At 41.9% G+C, this 21743-nt stretch overlaps 1 protein-coding gene across 1 annotated transcript in view; it reads left to right on the top strand.

The window, feature by feature from the left end:
* ahrra (aryl-hydrocarbon receptor repressor a) overlaps nucleotides 1–21743 on the top strand; it is a 60161-nt gene that overhangs the window by 27957 nt on the left and 10461 nt on the right. The window contains exon 4 of the mRNA XM_070853105.1: nucleotides 19221–19339. Coding sequence (XP_070709206.1) covers nucleotides 19221–19339 — 119 coding nt within the window. The remainder of the gene's footprint in view (nucleotides 1–19220; nucleotides 19340–21743) is intronic.

The following is a 21743-nucleotide window of genomic DNA, read 5'->3' as shown; positions in this document are numbered from 1 at the left end:
ATAGTGTTAATTTCCAGACACTCGCAGTTTAATGAATCAGTCAAACTGAGAAACTAAACAGTTCTGAGATGTTCACTTTGGCTGTAGAGCAAAACATCTGTCTACATAAGGTAGTAAATCTGTCCAGACACAGCCTTCCTGGAACTCCTCATCTCTTTTACCTGTTACTGAGTAGTTCAACAGATAAGGGAGTGTCCACCCAGACAGCTCTCATTCCCAGGTCGTCAAATACAGACTCTGTCATCCCTCTTTGGCATCTGATACCAACATACAAGGCACCCTTTAGCGCCCACGTGAGAAACTAAAAGCAACGTAATATAAAGAGTAAAAAAGTGGTCATAGAGAGAAGGCCGAGGTGGGTCGATGGTTAATGTAAATACCTAACTTAGTGTCATGTATATAATGTAACGTAACTTAACTTACATACCTAACGTATTCATTTGAACCTAAAACGTCTTTTCCTAAGTCTAACCATGTAGTTTTGATTCCTTAAGCTAATGAAACTGTGAGATTACAGAATGTTAGCCACATGTTTATTACTGTTACACTGACTGTGAAGGTCTGGTATGCCTGCGGCCATGTTAGATGGTCATGGGCTGGTGCGTCTTATAGAGAGGCTGAAAGGTGCTTTTTGCATCGGTATCAGACAGCAAAGGGGTGTGAAGAAGTGTCAGTACTTGACAACCTGGGAACAAGGGTGGGTCGGCCCACCACTGTCCAGATTATGGAGCTGGTAGTTGCTGGCTGTTTCAAAATGTACATTTAGCATCAATAAAAACGATGCCATGTAGCTCTTACAAAGCTCTTGCTCAGATGTTATAAACCAGAGATCAGGCTTAATGTTTCCCAGAGGGCTAACATCAGTTGGTCCTGCTGGCCCATCCTGAAATAAAATGCTCAACCACCACATTTCAGACATGACAGAGGAAATGAGATGACATTTAAATACTTGTTGTCAGAACAGCTGCCCTGTTTGTCAAGATTTACAACCTGAAGCGAAGACCAGTTATAGCCCAGCAAGTGGTGCATTTGTTGAATTTATTGTGGGGTGAGTTCTTCTAAATGTGGCAGTGTAAAAAGTAAGTAGCAACATTTGTGAGCTAACCGTGTTCTTAATCCCAGAAGCATAACAAGTTGCTGATCAGTCTGCTGGCTCAGTGAACCTGGAGCTTGTAGGGTTTCATTACTCTCCTGTTGAAAGATGGTTCTTTACAGTGGGTCACCTTGATGCCAAAAAACCCTCCCATATAGCCGTGCAGGACAGTTCCTACCAAAAACTAAAAGAACAGATTTTAACACTCTCTAAATTGAAAATCCAGCTTCACTGGTAAATGTTTCAACAATCCAAGGAGGGAACAGACGTTGTTTGTCTGCACTTTTACAGTAGAATATGCATTTCACTGAAAATAGTTTAGAGGTGGAGAACCAACCATTTCTCAGCAATGACATGTTTTGGTACAGCCGACCATTATAGGCTGCACTTTCACCCTGCGCCCTCCCTCAATCACACATCCTCCACCACAACACAATCTTGCATGCACGTACACACACACACACACACACACACACACACACACACACACACACACAGAGCTTGACTGTTTTTTCTTGTCAGTGCTCAGATCTGTTGTGGACTGACCACCCACACTGCAACCAAAACTCCTCAACATGTGAGATTCATCTGCCAAACCTGCTCTTTGACTTCAAAACCGTATTTGTCTCAAGGTGTTTCAGCCATAACAGAATCACAAATACACTGGAGATTAATGCAAAAGTATTTTTTGGAAGAGGCAGGTTTATTGGATCATTGCTTTCATATTTACGTGAGATAAATATCATTCTGTGTTGCCATGAGTGCTGCCGCGAGCATACAGGGAATATGCATTTCCAATAACACACACCGCGGAGAGAAGCCGGGTTGAGGTTAACCAGACGAGGGCTGTTATAGAGATAAGAGGTCTCATTTGGTCACGGAAGGGCTAGCTATGGATTTAATGGGGATGACAGGTGAATAAATGGTTGAAATCCATTAACCCTCCCACGACACAAGCTTAAGCCATGCACCTAACCGTTACACTGGTCTCTGTTTTGAGCTGTTGTCTACTGTATACGTGTGTGTGTAAGTGTGTGTGTGTGCAGAGGCGTGGTTTAGCTCGGGAGTCCCACCCTGCTGCACGCGATGCCTGGGAATCCGTGCCGGTTGAGGATTTACTGAACACGCTTTAGGGAATCCCAGCTCTCTCCCTCTCACATAGGTGTGCGCGCGCATGCACACACACACACACACACACACACACACACACAAACCTTTAGGATATAGAGCTGCCATAGTTAACACTGATCAGGTGGAATCACTCATAAAGATGCCACACACACACACGCACACACACGCACACACACACACGCACACACACACACACACACACACACACACACACACACACACACACACACACTCCCAAACGCCTTGAGGATGCAGAGCTGACATACCTGACACTGATCAGATGAGATCACACACAAAGACAGTCATTACGCAGAAATGCACACACAAACCATCTGCACCTGGAGCGCACAGTCTGAAGCAACGTTTTTCCTCGTTCTCCGCTCTTTACTTACACTCGGCTTATACAGTAATTGATTAAAGTAAGAGTCAAAAAATACTATACGAAAGAGGCCAGAAGCAAAACAGTTTATGTTCCAGTTGGCAGCATATAGACTGGCGTGTTTGGTTGTGAGGCAAGAAAATATGAATTTGAGATTGAAATATGGCATCAACTATAGCAGTGTCTCCATCCAACTGTCAGGCTCTTTTAAGCAAATATTTGACATATCAGAGAAAACGTTACATAGATATAAATCTAAATAGATTAGCCTCCAGACAGCAAAGCATGAAGTGTAAACTGGGACTTAGCAAGTTGTCATTGGTTCTTTAAAAAAAAATTGGGCATATTTCTTGCTATGTGAAGATGAGTCTCATTTAGATGCAAAACCATTTTTGAATTCTGTAGTTTCTGCCTTCATATGAGATATACTTTCACCTAGAGTTGGAGAACAGTTTTCTATTATTTTAGCATTTATAATTCAGTATTCATAAAATAATTTCTGTCCGTAATTAAATTACTAAAATCAGCAGTGATTAGTTTACATTTTCTCTAAAAAAAAAAAAAAAAATAGCACAAACAAGGTCTCACTTTGTCTGTCTTTCTTTACTCCTCTCCCCTTGCTGTCTTGACCTCTCCTCTGCCTCAGTGATTCACCGCTGGTGATCGGAGGTGAATTTCTCTATTGTGGCACAGTGAGACTAAATGTTTAGACAGGGAGAAGCTGTGACCATCGAGCAAGGGGAAGAGGGGAAGAGGGAGACAGGAAAGGAGAGGTGATGTCAGGCGCTGACTTTCACATTGCGGAAGTGTTGAAATGAGGGAGGTGTTACAACATCCTTTGCATTTGCTGGAACAGTTTTTTTTTTTCTCAAATACACAAGTCCCTAAATAGCACAGTCTTATAAAAAATAAATACAATCAACACCTGCTTTAAATTGTTTTTTCATTCTGAGGATTCATACCTACTAGAACCCCACAATAAGTGCAGTTAAGTACAAAATAAAGCTTACTCAAACACCACAAAACCTATGTAATTATTACTTTCAAATATGCCGTAATGATGAGGACTCGGAGCGTCCGAAGTGGCCCAAAGCATCACTTTAGAGAATGATGGTGCAGTTGAATGGTGTTCATCATCTTGCTAGTAGCTTTGTAATCAATCAAAACTACTAAGCATTTTGATGAGCGATGCAAACAATTATCTTTAAAAAGATAACTGTGCAATTAAGGGAAAAACTGCTGCTATCTGTTGCTCATATGCTGACCATCTGGCTCTGCATGAACACGGGCCAGACTGGATTGGGTTTAATACAAACCCCGGGTCTGCTTCACTAAGACCCTCTAAGTATCACAATGAAATTTGAAGCATGTTTGAGACACATCTGGAGCTCTCTCTGACTCTCCTTCACAGTACAGTGGAGCCACAGAGGATTTCTCCTTCCGTCTAACACATACTTTTTCATGTTTTATTGTCCGGTGGGAAAAAGGCTTTGAATCTCATTCTCCGTTCATTTTACGACAGTTCCCACCCTGGCTTCTCTTTATCTTTTCCTTTCTTTCTGACTTTTTTTGTTTTTATCGCATCAAAAAGGATTCCATTCTTTCTTTTTTTTCCCCCTCCCACCTCTTCTTTGTTAAATGAGAGCTTTAGTCAGTAGCATGGGAATTGATGCCTGAATTGCAACATCATATTGAGACAACCTTAAGTTCAAATTCAAGTGATCTGTTCTGAACGGTGGATTTCAGTCTGCACGGTGCACTATAAAATTTGGTCTGAAACTGGATGTGTCTGTGCTTGAATGGACAGATTATAGCCGGCTATTTAAAGATGAGAGGCCACAGTGGAAACAAAGACTGAATGACAAGACCACACACCATTACAGGAAGAGAATGGTAGAGTGATGTCTGTGTGTATGTGGGTGTGCGAGAGACAGAGATCTCTTATGCACTGGTATATCTAGTCCGCTGTGTGTTTGTGCAAATGTAAGCATGCATGTGTGTGATTTGCCACTGATAATTTGGCGCATGATGCTGAAACTTTTGTTATCTGAGGCTTTATTTCTCCAGAGGCAGTGATATCATCGGCCTTATTTAAACATCCCTACTGTGAGCACATTAGGAAGCCCTTCGTCTAAAGTTACACACCAGGTGTCCTCTCGTCTCATCCTAACCACTTCTCACAGAGACAAAGGTGTTTTGCCAGCCCTAAATGGCTTTGCGGTGCTGGTAATAATCACTGGTGTCAGTGAGGAAATGGATCGGCCGACCGCAGAGCTTTTGCTGAGCTCTTCCTGCTCTGCAAAAATGTGGATTGGGAGAGTGGACAAAGTTTGAGAGTGTCCCGTGATCTCCCGCATCTATTGTATTTAACATACTGCTGTCACGTTCCCTCAAGCAAGGAACCACCTCTCTGTTATTTTTTTTTATAGTCATCATACTGGATTCCACTCTCGTTTTCTGTCTTTGTAGTCCTTAAAATCCCCTTTTCTCTTCTTTTCCTCTGTTTTTCTTCTCCTCCACAATGGAAAAACCAGTCACAGTAATTAATAATTATAAGCTGTGGCAGGCGATAAAAAGAAGCATGGTTGGGGGTAAAAAGAAACAGGTTTCTCTCTTTGCCCTGTACCGTCCCTTTTGACATGTAAAGCGTGTAAACTTGGCAGGGCCAAATTTGTTGATTGCGGGCTACTGATGTGACCCATCTGGGGTTGAAACATTGTATTAGGTCTTCGCACGCTATTCTCCGCCACTCCCTCAGTTCAACAGCTCACCCCCCTTCTGTCACATGAGGAACAGTTGCAGTACTGTTGTTGGGTGAGGAGGATGTGGGTATTTGGTGTGTTTATTTTGTGTGTGTGTGTGTGTGTGTGTGTGTGTGTGCACGCAGAGACTGTGTGTAACGGGAGACTGGCCCCTAAACGGACGGTCCAAACCCTGCAGCAGCTGTGTCTCCTGTTGAAGTGTCCTTGAGCAAGATACCACATCCCTAAATGACGCAATTGTAAATGTGCCCATGCTTGAATTGTGTTTGCATATACCTGTGTGTGTGTGTGTGTGTGTGTGTGTGTGTGTGTGTGTGTGTGTGTGTGTGTTTGTGGTGAGTGAATCAGAATCTGCAGTGATGTGTGACACTTTCTCTCTACTCTGACATATTTTCATTCATTTCAATCATTTATCCATCGCATTGTTTATTCATTGCTGTTACTGCAGCTGTCTATTTCACATTTATGTATTACTATTGCAACCATTTGTTCACTGTTTCACTGTTTATGCGTTACTTTTAAATTCTCAATCAAAATGTATTTTCTTCCCCTAATTTTCTTTTCATTTTCCTAATTAGAATAAATTCATATAATGTCATCTATCTATCAGTTAGTCAACATCGCAACCAAATTTTTTGCTCGTCTTGTCTATTCAGCTAACAGTCATGGAAAGTCATTCCATCAGATTCCCCAACTGATGAGTAAAAGAAAAGAAAACAAGCCACAATGTCATGCAACAGAGAGGAAAAGAGGCATGCATCGCCTCGCGTGAGTTGGTCACAGTGACACCGCAGTGTTTTAAGCTGCTAATACTTTCCTAAATCTGAGATATTGCTCTTATTCTGAAGACATCCTGAAGCTATTGAAGAGGAATTTCTGTGGTCCAGCTCATAAATCAAACTTCAGCTGCAAGCAGAAAATCCTGGAGGACGGGCCTGCGTAGTGACGTGCAGTGCAGTGCAGTGCTGCTCCAGATAAACTACTTTGAAAACACATGTTCTACCTCAGACATGTTTGGTTTGAGGTGTCTCAGTTTCTCTGCCTGGAAATCACATAATGTGTTTATAAAAGAAAAAAATATTTTAGATCTTCAGATCATTTAAAATTGTTGTTTATTTAAAGACTTCTCTCGGCAAGAATGGAGAGCTATCTAGCTAAAATGGTCAGACTCTGTCCGTCTGTATGTATACATGTCTGTCCTTTGATTTTCTGGACGACTGTTCATCAGATTGACTTCACACTTGGCAGGTGTATTACAGAAAGAAGTCCAGAGTTGAGTTCGAGCTCTTGAGACCAATGGGACATGTTTATTAGTACTGCATTGTTACTGCCAGAGGTACACACTGTGTAGTGCATTGAGAGGGTACCCCTGTCAACTACTGCAGGAGTACAGGAGTACAGTACAGGAGCAAACTGAAACATTTCAAGCATCAGCGATGTAACGTCTGGAATGAAGGCTTTTGATCCTGGACATAGCCTGATCCCAAATCTGTTGGGAATGACAAGGAATAAAGAAGCCACTTATAAAAGGTTAAGAATAAGTTTACTTGGATGAGATTTATGAAGAAGAGTTTAATCTCCAGTCAAACCAAACCATAATACTGAAGGTGAATTTGGAGCTCTCAAAGCGGCTACTTTAGTTTCATAGTCTGGGTTTTGGAACCCCAAGATTTCAGCATGTTTGTAAAAGTATTTTGTCTCGTATCTCATCTTGAGATTAAATTGATAAGATGAAACATGTTTTTGTGATGAAATTGGGTTGGGAATATTGAGAATAGATTAGATAAGAGAAAGAAAGTCATAGAAGTTGGGAGCAGATGCAGGTTTATTTGATATACAAGTTGCATAGCTACTTCTGCACCACTTTGGAAAAGAAAAAAATGATATTGCTGGATGGACACGGTGTTAAATGAAAAAACATGTGTCTGCATGAGTTATTGAGCAGAGATGAGAAGTTGAATACACGGGCACAGATCAAGGGTTGAGCTTCAATTTGGCTTTATTCTTCAGCTGAGGAATACATGACATTTTGGATACATATATATATATATATATATATCCAATACATATATATCCAAAATGTCATTCATCATTCACGCCATGAAGAGACCTTTGTGCCAATCAAACCCCAGACTGAAACATAGGGTTGAAACATAAACAATGCATACATTACTTATCAGAGATACTAACAGTATGTCTCTGCCCATTCCTGTGCATATGTCTACAAATTGCTGTGTTAGAGTCTAAGTGCTAACATGATTAGTGGTGAGGTAGAAGTGCCACTGTTATGTTGCAACTGTTAAGCAAAGGTAAAAAAGCCTTGATTTTAGTTGTATCTCAGGGCACATGGGAAGAATTTATCAGTGGAGGAGGTTTGAGGAGGCCTTAGATGCACAGTAAACCTTTGAATTAAATGACAGCATGGAAATAACCAGCACTGGAGCTGCAGAGAGGCGGATATGGGACCTGGTCCAGTGGTGTTGCCCACAGGTCTTAGCTATGGGGTGACACCAAAGAACCCAAAGTGGAAGTTTATATGCTGCTGAGCCCCAATGGTGGTTTACTGACACACGGTGTAATGTGAGGTTCATTAGTGTGGAGGCGATAATTACAAGGGTAGTTTGAGAAGTGTGCCACACGTTCAGCTTACAGCACTGTACTGTGTAAGAGCTCCCCTTGTGTCCATAGCCATTCCCAGAAGTCACGTCAGGTCTCTTTGCCCTCAGCATTGTTGTTTTTTCATCCCTTGACAGATACATGCATGCATTTCTGTTTGATTACATTTTTCATCATCTCCAGCTTGGAAATAAATATCAGATGCGCATGATCTCATCTTGCATTTTTTGTAAGCAGCTGTCTTTATAAGTAACATAAATCTCAACAAATCAAATTATATGACCTACCTACTATTTACATAAATCAAATTAGCCTGCGATATTTCCTCTGAAACTTTTTCCACATTTATCCCTTGCCCCAGCATTGCAGTGATGCTCTCCGCCATCTGCAGATTTCCACAAAGTGCGCAAAGGCACAGTATAACATCTAAACAGATATATAGCTCAGTTTTATCCTCTTTGAAATCCCTGAACCTGAACTGTTTCTGCTAACTTACTCTACCCTAAATGTCCAAGGTTTCAATCCAGTCAGAGATCGCCAGATTCACAGGCTTTTCCATACTCCAAATCTCAGATAATATATATGTTTGCACAGCATAATGGTAGCAAACTTCAAGACCCACTATATTCAAAATGCATTTTAGACTGACAGCTCAGTTTAATAAGATCAAGGCATTGAAACATACAGCTCAGTATTTGTGCCTGTGTGTGTGATTCAGGGACATTGTAGCTTTTGGGTCAGTGGACGGAGACACTTGATTCTGTCTGCTGACCCTCCTGTGCCCTATACTGTACTCTGCCCTGCTGTTCAAAACAATCCCAAACAATCGGTGAGACCGTCAAACATATACACACTTACAGACAAAGAGCACAAAAATTAAGACTGAACTACCCATTGACACAAATATAGACATAACAACACACACACATGCAGAAATACGTACTTTGACTAAAATCATTCCCTCAATCAACTGACCAGACCCCAGTTTTCACGCAGGTTGCTTCAATAACATTTACAGTAAGGACATTTATTAACTGTTAAGTCAAGCCATGCAGTGTATTCAATATTCCCTCGAGAAGGAACATGGGGAAGTGTGCTGCAGTTGGCAGATATGCATGTACAGTGAGATTCCCATTCAGAGCGACAGCCTGTTTGGAGAGGGCAGACAAGTCAGTGTTTGTTTACACTCTGCAAATCTCTTCAGTTGGTTGGGAATTAAACATAACACACACACACATACATATATACACTCGTAGCATCACGCTAACACCAGATGCCAGGAAGTAGAGTGGCAACAGAGTGGCATCTACAGTAAAGCCCTACCATGCGTGACTCTCTCCTGACTTTGCCTCTTTTAGCAAGGTTGCGTGATCCCACCATCGCTCCCCATCAAACCCCCCCCCGCCCCCTATATCCTTCACTCACACACACACACACACACATATACACAAACACACACATCGCCTGCTGGGCGATAGCACAGGGGGTATATGTCCTCCCTCTCTGAGCCAAATGAGGTGATTGGAGCAAACACTGTTGGTATAAACAGAAGTGGATTAGAGTGTTGTGATGACATGCAAGCGGCACAGATGGGAATTACAAGTGGACGATCACGATATGTCCACACCTGACTAAGGATATCTCGCTTGTTTTCACCTGGCCTTGCAGAGCTCCCATCTAGACCAAATACCAGAGTTTTTGAAAAGCTCATAATGTTGTTGGATTGGAACTGCCAGTATCTAACACACACACTCAGTGAACAACAGTACGACTCTTGTTAAGATGGACATTTCTGTTACAAGTTCCCTCTCACTTTCCCACTTTTCACATTTCCCATTGTTGGAATAAATAGGTCTAAATCACCAATTTGGTAATATCCCATACAACATCATATTTGAGGCTGAGCTTTCCAAACAGCTGAGATACCTGGTGAATGTTTCCTACCCAAACACCCGACAACACAAGGACAAGGTGTTAGGAGAAAGATAATCAGATTACTGTTGGGTTAACATTTCGCTTAATGAATTAGCCCTGTCAGAAGCTAAATTGTTGTGTGCCATTGCCGTTGAGAGATACAGGACAGAGAGTCCTCAGCAGTCTCATGCTCAGTGTGCAAACCTCTCTTCATATATATAATGAAAACATAAAATGAAACAAATCTTATCAGTGACGCAGTTCATTGTTTTGCTGGAATTTTTGACTTTTTCTTGTAAAAAAAGAGATTCTTTTAATACTATGTAGGGCTGTGGTGGTGGTGATGACAGTAAATTGAACTGTAGCTGTATGTTGAAAGAAGAAGATTAGATTACCTGCTTCACAGATTGGTCATGGTCACACACACACACACACACACACACACACACACACACACACACACACACACAGAAGCAGAAGTGGATACATAACACCTCTGATAGTGTCTACTGACTGACAGGTTAATGGCTTTCATGCATAAAGCATGATCAGCATCATGGCTATCACTTGATCCCCCTCAACCCAGGACACATTAACCACCTCACACCCATTTAATTACACATTGGTGGGCCTTTCTTTGTGTGTATGTGTGTGCCTGTTGTGTTTTGGTGTGGATTCTGCAAGGGACACATTGTATACACATATGTGTTCACACATGTATTGGCATATTAGCGTTGCTTTATGGGGTTGAGAAAAGTCTCCTACTTCTCAAGCTAAGTAAATATTTAAAACCTCACTGGATTGGACAAAATTAGATTCAAATGTTTTCATAACTCATAAAAAGTTGATGTTTCGGAGATTTGTGTTTTTTATAGTGACAGTGATGTTTTGTCCCAGCAGAGCTTCACCAAAGTATCGTAAAAGTACTCTCTACTGTACCACTCTGTCCAGTCTGGTTTCATGGTTAGAATTACATGCTCTTGCAGCGAAGTTAGTACAAGTTTACTCATTAGTTCACCATGACAGCCACTTTGTACTCACTCTTTCTGCATTAAAATCATGCCCTCTTAAGTAAAAGCTCGGCCAACGATCACAACTTGTAGAAGTTGTAAAGTACTCTTTCCAACCCGTGGTTAGCATTTGTTTAGCATTGCGTGCTACAGCAGCATTAGTATAGTTTCCCTCCCATATGGATTCAGCCTGAGGGACCATCTGCCCATTATTATTTGCCTCAATGGGCCGAAACGGCACTATAATCTTTTTAACAGATTACCCTCTTGTTATGGAGAGGTCGTATGGATGAAACAAAAAGAAAAGTGGATCACTGATGAAATCAACTTTTCTTGAAAGGTGCGGTTCTTTTCCAGAGAACCTATTGAATGTTCTGTTTACACTTACCGCGAAACAGGCGATGATTGCTTTTGACTGGCCAACGGGGAGGAGAATGCAAGAGGGATAATCTGAGGCTTGTTGTGCTTCTCTCCCCCTGTTATTTTGAATAATGTGAGTGACACTTGTTGGCACGCAACACAAAGAGCCAGCATTCTGCTAAAGTGGAGGTGCAGACTATAACCTCCGCTCCGCTATAACTCTCCGTCTTTCTTTTGCCCTCCTCTCATGCAGGAATTTAGTGAGACTAAAATACAGGGGCTGAAAACTAATAATTATTCCCTGAGTTGTCTGACCTAAGAATTTCCTTTTTCAGTATGAATAAGCAGGGAAGTGAAACGCACTGGAGCGTTTTTGCAATGAAAAACTCAGTTGCAATGACAGCTATATAATAAACACTTTATGGTTGTTTATTCTATACATTGTGAGCCAGCGGTCGTGTTCTCTGTAGCACATTTGTTCAAGACTAGATTTTGATGAAGTGAATGCACTTTAGATTTTTTGGATTCAAGCCTGGACCTAAATAACTCAACTTAGGGGAAACCAATATATAATAATCTATCCCATCCCTCTACTTTCCCCATACAATTCAAATCATATTTAATTAATTTAAAACACTAAATCCACCTCTCATGACACATCTGTTTCTGAGCTTCTCCTTTGTTCATAAAACACGAGAGTCAAATTTGTCTCTGATTAAACTCATGGGCTTTACAGCACCCAGCAAATGTGCACATAAACTTTACATTTTAAGAGGACATGCTGTATGTTTATTTCAGGCTCTTGGATCTCAGACTGCTTGTGAAAATGGAGATTGTATGAGTGCAGAAATAGTAGGCTTGTGCTTTATTGTGGCCAGGTGGGGTTCCTGGATGCAACTTTTATTAACCACCAGCTCCTTGAGAGAGCAACAAGCTTCAGCCATCTTCATCAAAACAGGAATCCAAGGGAAAGCTATTTATAGAGAAACCACACAAACACATACATGCATGCAGGAGCTGATGTTTTTTACAGTAACGCAGTGTATGTCAGATGTAGAAGTCGCACGCCTCTGCACACACGGCACGAAGAGTCCATTATTCTATTTTGCACTTGTAAAGCAGCTCCAGTGCTGGTTATTTCCAAATTGTACAAATGTATCAGTTCTTCTTATTACTTTTACAGTTGGTTGGCCAGAAAAAAAACCACTTACTGTACACTCCAAAAGGAAGTTAATTATGTTACTATTTGAATGGAGCTATCAGAGGAAGTTTGGGGTAAATATAGCCGCAAAGGAGACAAGATTAGAGAATGGGCCTAACAATGGAGTTTCCCCTCTACTCCCACAAAGTATACTTCCACTGTGTTTGTTTGTATCTCCAGCTGTAGATGTAAGCTTCAGAGTGTCCTTTTGTGTTGTCATTTAGCCTGAAGGCAGGGCTATTGCTGGGATGTATGTGACTCACCAGGGAGTTTGTATCCTGAGTTCACCCCACACTGGGCAGACCGAAGGCCAGGGTGGACGTTTGACTGGTGGAACATGTCGGCTCCCCGACAACAGCCTGCAAACTGGAGCGTCTTGTTGTCTTCAATTAGAAAATACACTGTTGCATTCATTTGGGTACAGTCAAATTAAAAGCTTTCCTGCATAACTGGCTCATCTCACGCAACACATCCTGAAAGCAGTGTGTTTGTGTGTGTGTGTGTGAGAGTGTATATATGGAGAACACATCGGTCCATGCTCAAGCACATTCTCCTTGGGCCCCCATCCACTTGCATTCTGTTAGTTTTTCTAATTGTCTGTATAAATATTGCACCGCGTTGGCCTTATGTTGTGGTTAATTTCCCCAAGGCTTGACAAGGCAAATTTAGGAGTGTTTAGACAGCCTTTTAGCTGGCTCTGCATGTGTGTTGCTCTTTCATCAGAAAACCAATTTTCTCAGCAGACAAACATCATGCTCGCATAAAAAACGCGTGCCACAATCAGTCATGTTCTCTATTTATAGAAGCAGTTAGATGACTCTCGTATTATGTTTGCTATAATAGTCCTCCAGTGCGTGTGTATGTGAGCTGTGCGTGGCGCCGCTTTTATGATGCGCCGTGTAGTCGAGCCACATACAGTAGCAGTATACACGCTGTACAGTAGTTGCCGTACAAGTCTGTTTTGCCCAAGGGCTCATGTGTTGAAATGTATTACTCCTGTACAACATGGTGACTAGAGCGTCTGCTTGCCAACCAAAACAGAGAAGTGGAAACAATTGAGTTTACATCCCGACCTCGAATCTGTGTGATCCCATTTGCTTTGTCATAATATCACTTCCCCTTCTCTTCAGTATGTAGGCGCACAACTAAGGCCTTTGTTTGTGTTCTGTTCAGGAATCAAATTTTTTCCTTCTTCAGAGATAGACTTCCCCCAGCAGCTCCACACAAATATCACTCACTCATGTTATAATCTCCTCTGAAAGATGAATATTTGTGATTCCTGCCCTGCCTCCAAGAAAAGTACTTTTTATAGATGTTGTTTTGTTAGCAGACGAAGAGAATTGCTCTAAATCCTGACAGTCTATCCCTTCAAATGTAATCTTATATATCACAGTGGAAACAAAACATTCAAATCCAAAACAATATCAGAAAGATTATACACCTCAATCCAATGTTAATATTGGTATCGAGGATGATTAAAGATCAAATCAGCGTAGTTGAATGCATATGTCCATCTTGGACGGAATGAAACCAGTGGAAAAAGCTCCTGTTTATCTTCAGAAAGTTATGAAAATGAAATGCCAAAAACATTCCGTCAGTGAAGTGTTTTTTTCTCTTTGCCACATTGCAAAAACAAGAAAAAAGTTGAAATGTTTAAGGGTTGGATTTGGACAGGGCGAGATCCGGACATTTGATCTGTGGCATAATGAAGTATTAGCTTCCATTACAGTGCAGGCTTAACCTTTTTGCGGAGCACCATTGAGCGTTTGCCAGCAGTCATCAATATTTAACAGCTGTTGCTATTATGAAATTCTTTATGGGCTAATGTGGCTCGCCGGCTTGCACGCAAGGCTTTGGCCGGCCGCCAGCACCCTGTCAGGAGGAAGGGGGGGGAGATTGACAGACGGCTTGCTCGCGTGACAACCAGCCCTTGATCAGCCAGCTTCCCTCTCTCTCTCTCCCCCTCTCTCTCTCGGTGCTGGTGGTTCTCTCTCAGCTGTGGATTTCCTGTGCCTGCAGAGAGAGAGAGAAAGGCAGAGAGACAGAGAAGAAGAGCGCTGAGGGAAGGGGGTGGGACTAGGCAAAGGAAGTGGCTGTAAGCCAACCCAACCTCAACACACACATATGCACACACACACAGTCTTCTCTACTCACGCAAGCCTTGTGGGAGGGGAGGGACTAGTGTGCTGCACAGTGCTTGCATGGTCAGGTCCGGAGCTCTTCTTTGCAAGCAAAACACACAGCAGAGGATGAGCTGCCAAAAGATGGCACCCATGCTGCTAAAAACAGGAAGACAGAGATAGATCACAGGGAAGAGTTTGGGTGTCAGTCAGATATTTGAGACATTTGAAAAACAGGAAAACTTTTCCAAGTTTGGGGAAAATGACTTAATTACCGGTGGTGGAGAATACACTCAGATCCCTTGCTTGAGTAAAAATAGCAATGTGGAATACTACAATATATAATACTCCATCATAAATAAAGTCCTGCATTAAAACTATGGAAATTTTATCAGCAAATGCACTTGAAGTAAGTAAGTAGCATTTCACTGTATTAGTTTGCCATAGTGGAGAAAATTTGAACTGTTTTATGTACTTTATGTTCTGGGTGCTGCTACTACAACAGTGCATCATGTTTCATGCTTGGTATGTAAAATCTAATTAATCTGTAAAATCACCACTAACTATACCTGTCAAATCAATGTTGAGTACGGTACTTGAGTTAATGTACTTTCCACCACTTGTTACTTGTTAAAAGAATATTTATATTCTCAAATATTCTAAATTTGATTTAATTCCAGCTACAAATGACTTTAAAAGTTCCGTTTATGAGAATCAGAACCCCTAGATCTCACACGTGAGCACCAGCATCTCAGACCAGAACCGCAGTGCTCATTGAATGAGAGTCTGTCGCTGAGCGGCAGCTCTCGCTCGTTCTTCAGCTCAGTGAGCGCGTAGCCGACTGTGCTACTGGGTTAGCTCACAACCATCGGCTCGCATGCAGTAACATGCATGCGCAGCTGGACCGGCTACCAAAACAAAGAACAGATTACAGCTCGGATTACAACACACACTAAGGGAGTGTTGTGCTCTGGATGCCATTATTCCATTATATCTTTACATAGCAATAGTTGTTTGCTGCTATGTTGATGTTCAAAATCTAATGTGTAAAACTTTAAACTTGTATAGTACAAAGTAAAGAAATGTCTAGAAACACACAAAAAAGCAGCATTAACCACCTGCTTGACTGGATTTGGAGTCGCATACACACAGGCTGGTAGGTCACAGGTTAGAACTGTGCAGCAGCTGGTGTTGTGTCTCTGAGCAGCCATGTATGAAGGCTTACCTACTCCTCACTGCATATTGCTCTGGATAGGAGCATGAGCTAAAGAATGGACCTGCAGTATCACCTACCATTCAGTTCAAAGCGCATGCTACTCTTGTGCTCATGATTTAGAACACGCTCATAGGCATGCAACACTCTTCGGCAGCACTCTTCAACAAAATGTCATGCCATGCCATCTCTGAATCTCATGCTCTAATGTACAGGATTCTATTGCAATATTCATCCCTGCATTTGTCATCATTTTGTGTGACATTTCCTTGTGTTTCATCTCCATTATCCCCCGAATAAAAGCATATCTGTCACACCATATGCCCATAACGACACCTCTCGAAAAGGGGTGTTTCTCTTCTCTGTTTTCTCTTCATATTTCTCCTTTTCGGCTGTTATAGGTAGTGTGGGAGGAAGTGGCTTTGGAAGAAGGGTGTTGAAAGCAGACAAACACACCCAGACTTTGTTGTACACACCTACTGTGCTACTGGGACAAACTCACCTCACCCCCTAGAGGCGGCAGAAATTAATAACTAATTCAACTCACACATACTGTACATACATGCACTCACAGCAGTGGAAGTTTTGTTGAAGAGGGACAAATTGAGCTGCCTTTTCTCCTTCACCCAACACTCTCATCACATTTTACAACCCGTCTTTTCTCACTTCTCCTGTTTGTCTCCTTCACAATCCCTTTTGTAATATCAGATTAGCTCTTAATTTCAACAAGTCAAACTTATCTAACTAACTAACTTATCCTCAGTGAAGGTGTTCTCTTAGCCAAATGAAGTTCCGAGATAATTGTGACTTAATTTGTGACTTAATTGTTGAGGCATACTGTAGTTTTATATTTGGCGGGTGGTCCTAATGTTTAGTGTGCTAAGTAGAAGTGGAAAGACAGACCTGGATGACTGACGGAGCGAGACACTTTCAGCCTCACCCTTTGGCAGCATCTACATCCCGCTACTTGTCACTTTTTACTTAACACCCCGTCCTCACACAGAGCACATAAACGCCTCGCCATTACCTACTCTGTTTTCCTTTTTAGACCAGAGAGGGAGAAAATAGAGGCAAAGAAAAGCAAACCAGAAGACGCGAGCGGTGATGAATAAAGTCTGTATTGTTGGCAGAGGAAGTGCCAGTCCCGATAATTAATCATCCCGTATGTTTGTCTTTCCTGACGCTGCATCCTCTCCAAAAGCTGCCGTAAGAGAGAAAACAAAAATACATGAGGCGTTGAAGGAGGAAAATAAAGAGGCTTATTAGATTCATTTCCCTCTGCACTAGTTTCCAATGGTTGGATGGTTTTGCGATGATTGAAAAGAATGGGTTTTTGTGTGTGTGTGTGTGAGTGTGTGGCTGTTTGAGTCTTTGTGTTTGTATGTGTTTGCACCTAGCAGAGGTGATGACAAAATATCTTACATTATTACTGGCATTTATGAGTTTATGAAGCTGCCTGTCATTGCGGTCATCAACATTTAACTGCATTTTCAGCAGCATAGGCACACATTTCAACCGTTATTTTTACTCGTACGGTGAATTCGTCTGCCATTGGAACTGGGGGAATAAGTGATTAAACGTGAAAAAAATGAATCCAGACAAAATGTATGGATGGAAAAAAAAAAAAAATCGGGCGCATTAGCTTTGCGTGTTTCAGAGTGGAATTAAGAGAGGGGAAACTCTTCCAGTATCACGAAATCGGTTGTCGATCGCCTGCAATGAACAGTTGAACAAAGCAAGGGTGGATGGATGAGGAGGAGGAGGAGGGTAGAAGAAGGGATGATGGGGGGTAGGGATGGACAGAAGACAGGAGATGGTAGACGGTTAAAGGGGGAGGAACTGAAGCCTTAATGGGGTTATTTGGTGGGGGGGTGGCGACTATATGAAGCATCGAAAGATACATGCATTCATACTTAGATCGTTTTTGTAATGAGGCTATGGTGTGTGTGAGTGTGTGTGTGTGTTGCGTGACTAATCTGTGCCTGCTACAATGAGTGACTGGGCTGATCTCTTGGAGTGAGCCACATGCCCCTTGACAGCACACCCATAAGAGAAACACGCAAACATGCCTCCAACACGCAACACACACGTCACCAATGCACATGTGACAGTTCTGCACGCCACCCTCGTATAGGCTAATTGCATATATATACATACACTGGCATGGTAGTAGACAGGCCTTACTCTAGCGCGGAAAAGAACATAGCACATAGTGTGCATGGAAGTTGATGGAGTGTGACAGACTTGTGATATTTTTCTGTAACCCTGGCGTGTCTTTCTACTAAATATCAGATGGCACAAAGGAGCAGGATCGCAAAGAGACAGACACGTTACATTGTCCAATTGAATCTCTTTTTATACTGCTAGATAGAGTTTTCTTCATTTAGCTTCGGAGCCTTAAATACTCATCAGAGGACCCTACTTTGAGATCCATAGGTGAAATTTCCCATTGCAGAGAGGTCAGTGATCCGTCTCAGCTAGCGAACAGCAGCCCTGAAACTGGAAAACTCCACTGTTCTCTTAAAGACACTTTAACTAGGATAAAGCTTGTAATTTTCATGATTTTATGAATGGAGAACATTGCAGAACCTCGCTGCAGTGCAAATAGGTCCGGTTTAACACGCCATGTCCTATTGAAATCTTGTTTAAATCAGTTGGAAACTGCAAATGTTTGATTCAGGGAACCTCTTAAACACGATCATGATTTTTTATCTCTTCATAAATAGATTATGTTACATTCATAAGATAAATAATACTTGGATTTAATGATATATTTTTTGCATGAACATCCACATGTTCCCTTTTTTGGTCGAGCAGCTCAACTTGACATCCCAAACCCTGTGTGTTATTGAGCTTTCTCATGTGCATGTGGGCATGTCGTGTGAGAGGAATCCTGTAAACTCATGCAATCCTCCACTGTTGTGTCTTGTTAGACAGGCCCACCACACTCACTAATACCTGGCGTTAGCGCAGTGCAAAAGGACAATGCTACAGTTAATGTGTCTGCCACATGTCTGAGTGCCGGTCCAACTGTCTCACTGCCATATCTCAGAGCTCGTCTGAGACTTTGGAAAACAGAATCAGTGTTATTATTCTCAACATTTCCTGTGCTGACACGGCTCTCTGAGCAGATGCACAATATATTAAAGTCAGTAATTTGACCTATGTGAGGTGTGTTTGATTTTACTTTCCAGTCCTTGAATGCAGCATATCTGAGCACATATCCCTGCTTAATGGTATAAAGTTTCCAACTATTAAAGACTTCTCATTTTCACCTGGACTTGTAACCACAAACTGAACACTTTCGTCATCTGTTTTTTTTACACCTGTAACCCCACAGGTTGCTATTAGTTTATTGTTTTAACATAAATAAGCCCCTTGTTCCAGCCCATTTATCCTTTTCTTTTCATTTTTTTTATAGCGAACCAAGAGAAGATCTCCAGGAAGCACATCATCAGCACAGCATCCTCTAACCCCGAACCCAGGAAAGAGAGCCTTCCACTGGTCACCGGTGTCAATGAAAGCAGCCTCCTCCTGGAAGTAAGAAAGCACACGGCTGTTGTCTGTGTATCTTGTGGAAGTAATTTGTGTCTGTGCAACCATTATTCATGTTCATTGGAAGAGAGCGTAGTATGTGAAAGCAAATACTGTCCCAAGGTATGTTTGATAATGTTAGTTTTTACTGTGATATTTCATATTCATCGTTGCCCTTTTGGTTTCGTTTTCCTGCCTCCCGCTCATCACTGTCGATGAAAGCTCGCTAGCTTGCAAACACAACAGTCAAGAGGCCGTTTGTGTCTGAGTGACAGAGTGAGTGTGAATCGGGAAGGGGGGAGGGAGGGCTTTTTTGTGTGTGTGTGTGTATGCGTGTGTGCCCTTCGCCCTTTGCCCTGACCTCCTTTGCAGAGCTGTGGTGTTGCGTGACACAGGGGTGAGACGGGAGTGTCAGAGCTGATGAAGGAGGTGGGGTCTCACACACGCTGGCGGCTTGAGCAGCCAGTCAACTGTGTGTGTGTGTGTGTGTGTGTGTGTGTGTGTGTGTGTGTCTGTATGAGTGCATTTCTGTCTGAATGCATGTGGTCATGTGTGAAAGTGAGCAGAAGATAGTGAGAAGAACACACCAAGCCTGTCAACAGTAATCAGAGCAAGTAGAAGATTTGGTTTTTGTCAGTTGACCTAAGACCTTTAATCAGATTTTAACAAGAGATTAACTATAAGGCCATTAATTTAGGGTATGATAAGACAATCCCTGTTATTCTCATATGATATCAGGACACACATTTGTATTTGGTTGTGTACAATAACACACACTTGCACATAATGCATATTGGAATATATTTAACGTAAAACTTCTGAAGATATGTTGTTAAATTCCTAGAAAGGCAAATATTTCTGTTGAATATATCAGAGGAGACAGGATGTCACACATACAGCAGTGCTGCATGGGAATTGGGAGAACATCAGATCATTGCTACACACTCAATATCCTAATGGCTATCTGTCAAACAACAAATCATGACACTGATCATCGACTAACAACTGCTCGCACACACACACACACACACACACACACAAAGCCGAGCTGATCCACTGATGCTTCTGTTAACGTGTTAGAATGTCTCAATGGGGCGGTAAACAAAAGGATAGATTGACCGTGGTGATGTGCTGCCTCTCGTTGCGTGACTCAACCTGCACTGGGGCCTCATAGCAAACTGAGCATTAGTTGTTATGGTGATGGGATCCCACGAGAGGGAAGAGACACATATGTGTGTCTATTTGTTTGTGTGTGTATGGTGGGATTGCATGTCGTTGTACGTGTGTGTATCAATGTACATTGTCTTGTGTGCGTGTGTATGTGTGTGTGTGCGCGTTCGACCAATATGGATTTTTGGAGGTTAATTCTCATACAATATACAATATATTGTATATATTTATAATATATTGTATCTGTGGTATTGTATATTATGTTTGTATATTGTGTACACACACAGGACACTGGTCCTCTACCAGAGGTCTGGGTGTTTGAGCGTTCTCCGTAGTATCCTAGCGGATCCTATGATTGCGCTCTTCTGGACAGAGACCTCCGATGTTGTACCTTGAATCTGCTGCTGGAGCCACTCTCCCAGTCACAGGGAGTCCCCCAGTCCCCCAGTGCTCCACTGTCACCGCTGTTGCCTCTACTCCCCACATCTTTTCCTTTGTCCACCTATGCTTTGTTCCAATCTCATCAGGTTGCCCTGATACTACTGTACTGTATATACTGTATATATATATATACATATTGAAAACAGAAAAGGACTCAAATTACTGATTGGGACAAATGAGAAGGCACAAATTATACTAATATAATGATATATATAATAATGATAATAATATAATAATAAAACCAGCACTTAACACAAGGTACAACTGAGGCTTATGGGAATGTCATTAGTTTTGCAGGTATTTGATCATAAAAGAAAGTACCTGACAATCTGAAAATTTCACCTGATGATGGCGCTAGAAGAAAGATTAGAGGATCACCAATGTCAGTAGGATTCATCCTCTGGGGACCATGAATATCTGTAACCAATTTCATGGTCGTTTATCCAGCAGTTGTTTACATATTTCTGGGGCAAAGCAGCAGCTAAAAAATATAATGGAAATTTAAATAAATAAACAATAAATTTCTAATTCATTCAATATATTAGCATCCCACATTATCCTACCTGTAGTATGTGTGTGTAGGATGTGGGTGCGTTCCCGGTAGCAGAAGGTCTCCATGTTTGTCATGACCTCATCATCACTGCTTTCATCTCTCTCTGACAGCGAGACAGAAGGAAATCTAAAGAAGCCCTGTCAAAACAATGAGACAAGGCTACCCCACCACCACCTCCTACCTCTTCCCCTCCCCTCCTATGCTTCCAAATCCAGTGAACCAGTATTTTATTTTGGGCTCTGCGTG

Source organism: Pempheris klunzingeri, chromosome 21 (genome assembly GCF_042242105.1).
Source record: "Pempheris klunzingeri isolate RE-2024b chromosome 21, fPemKlu1.hap1, whole genome shotgun sequence".
NCBI classification, from domain to species: domain Eukaryota; kingdom Metazoa; phylum Chordata; class Actinopteri; order Acropomatiformes; family Pempheridae; genus Pempheris; species Pempheris klunzingeri.
This window is presented reverse-complemented; position numbering and strand designations above follow the sequence as displayed.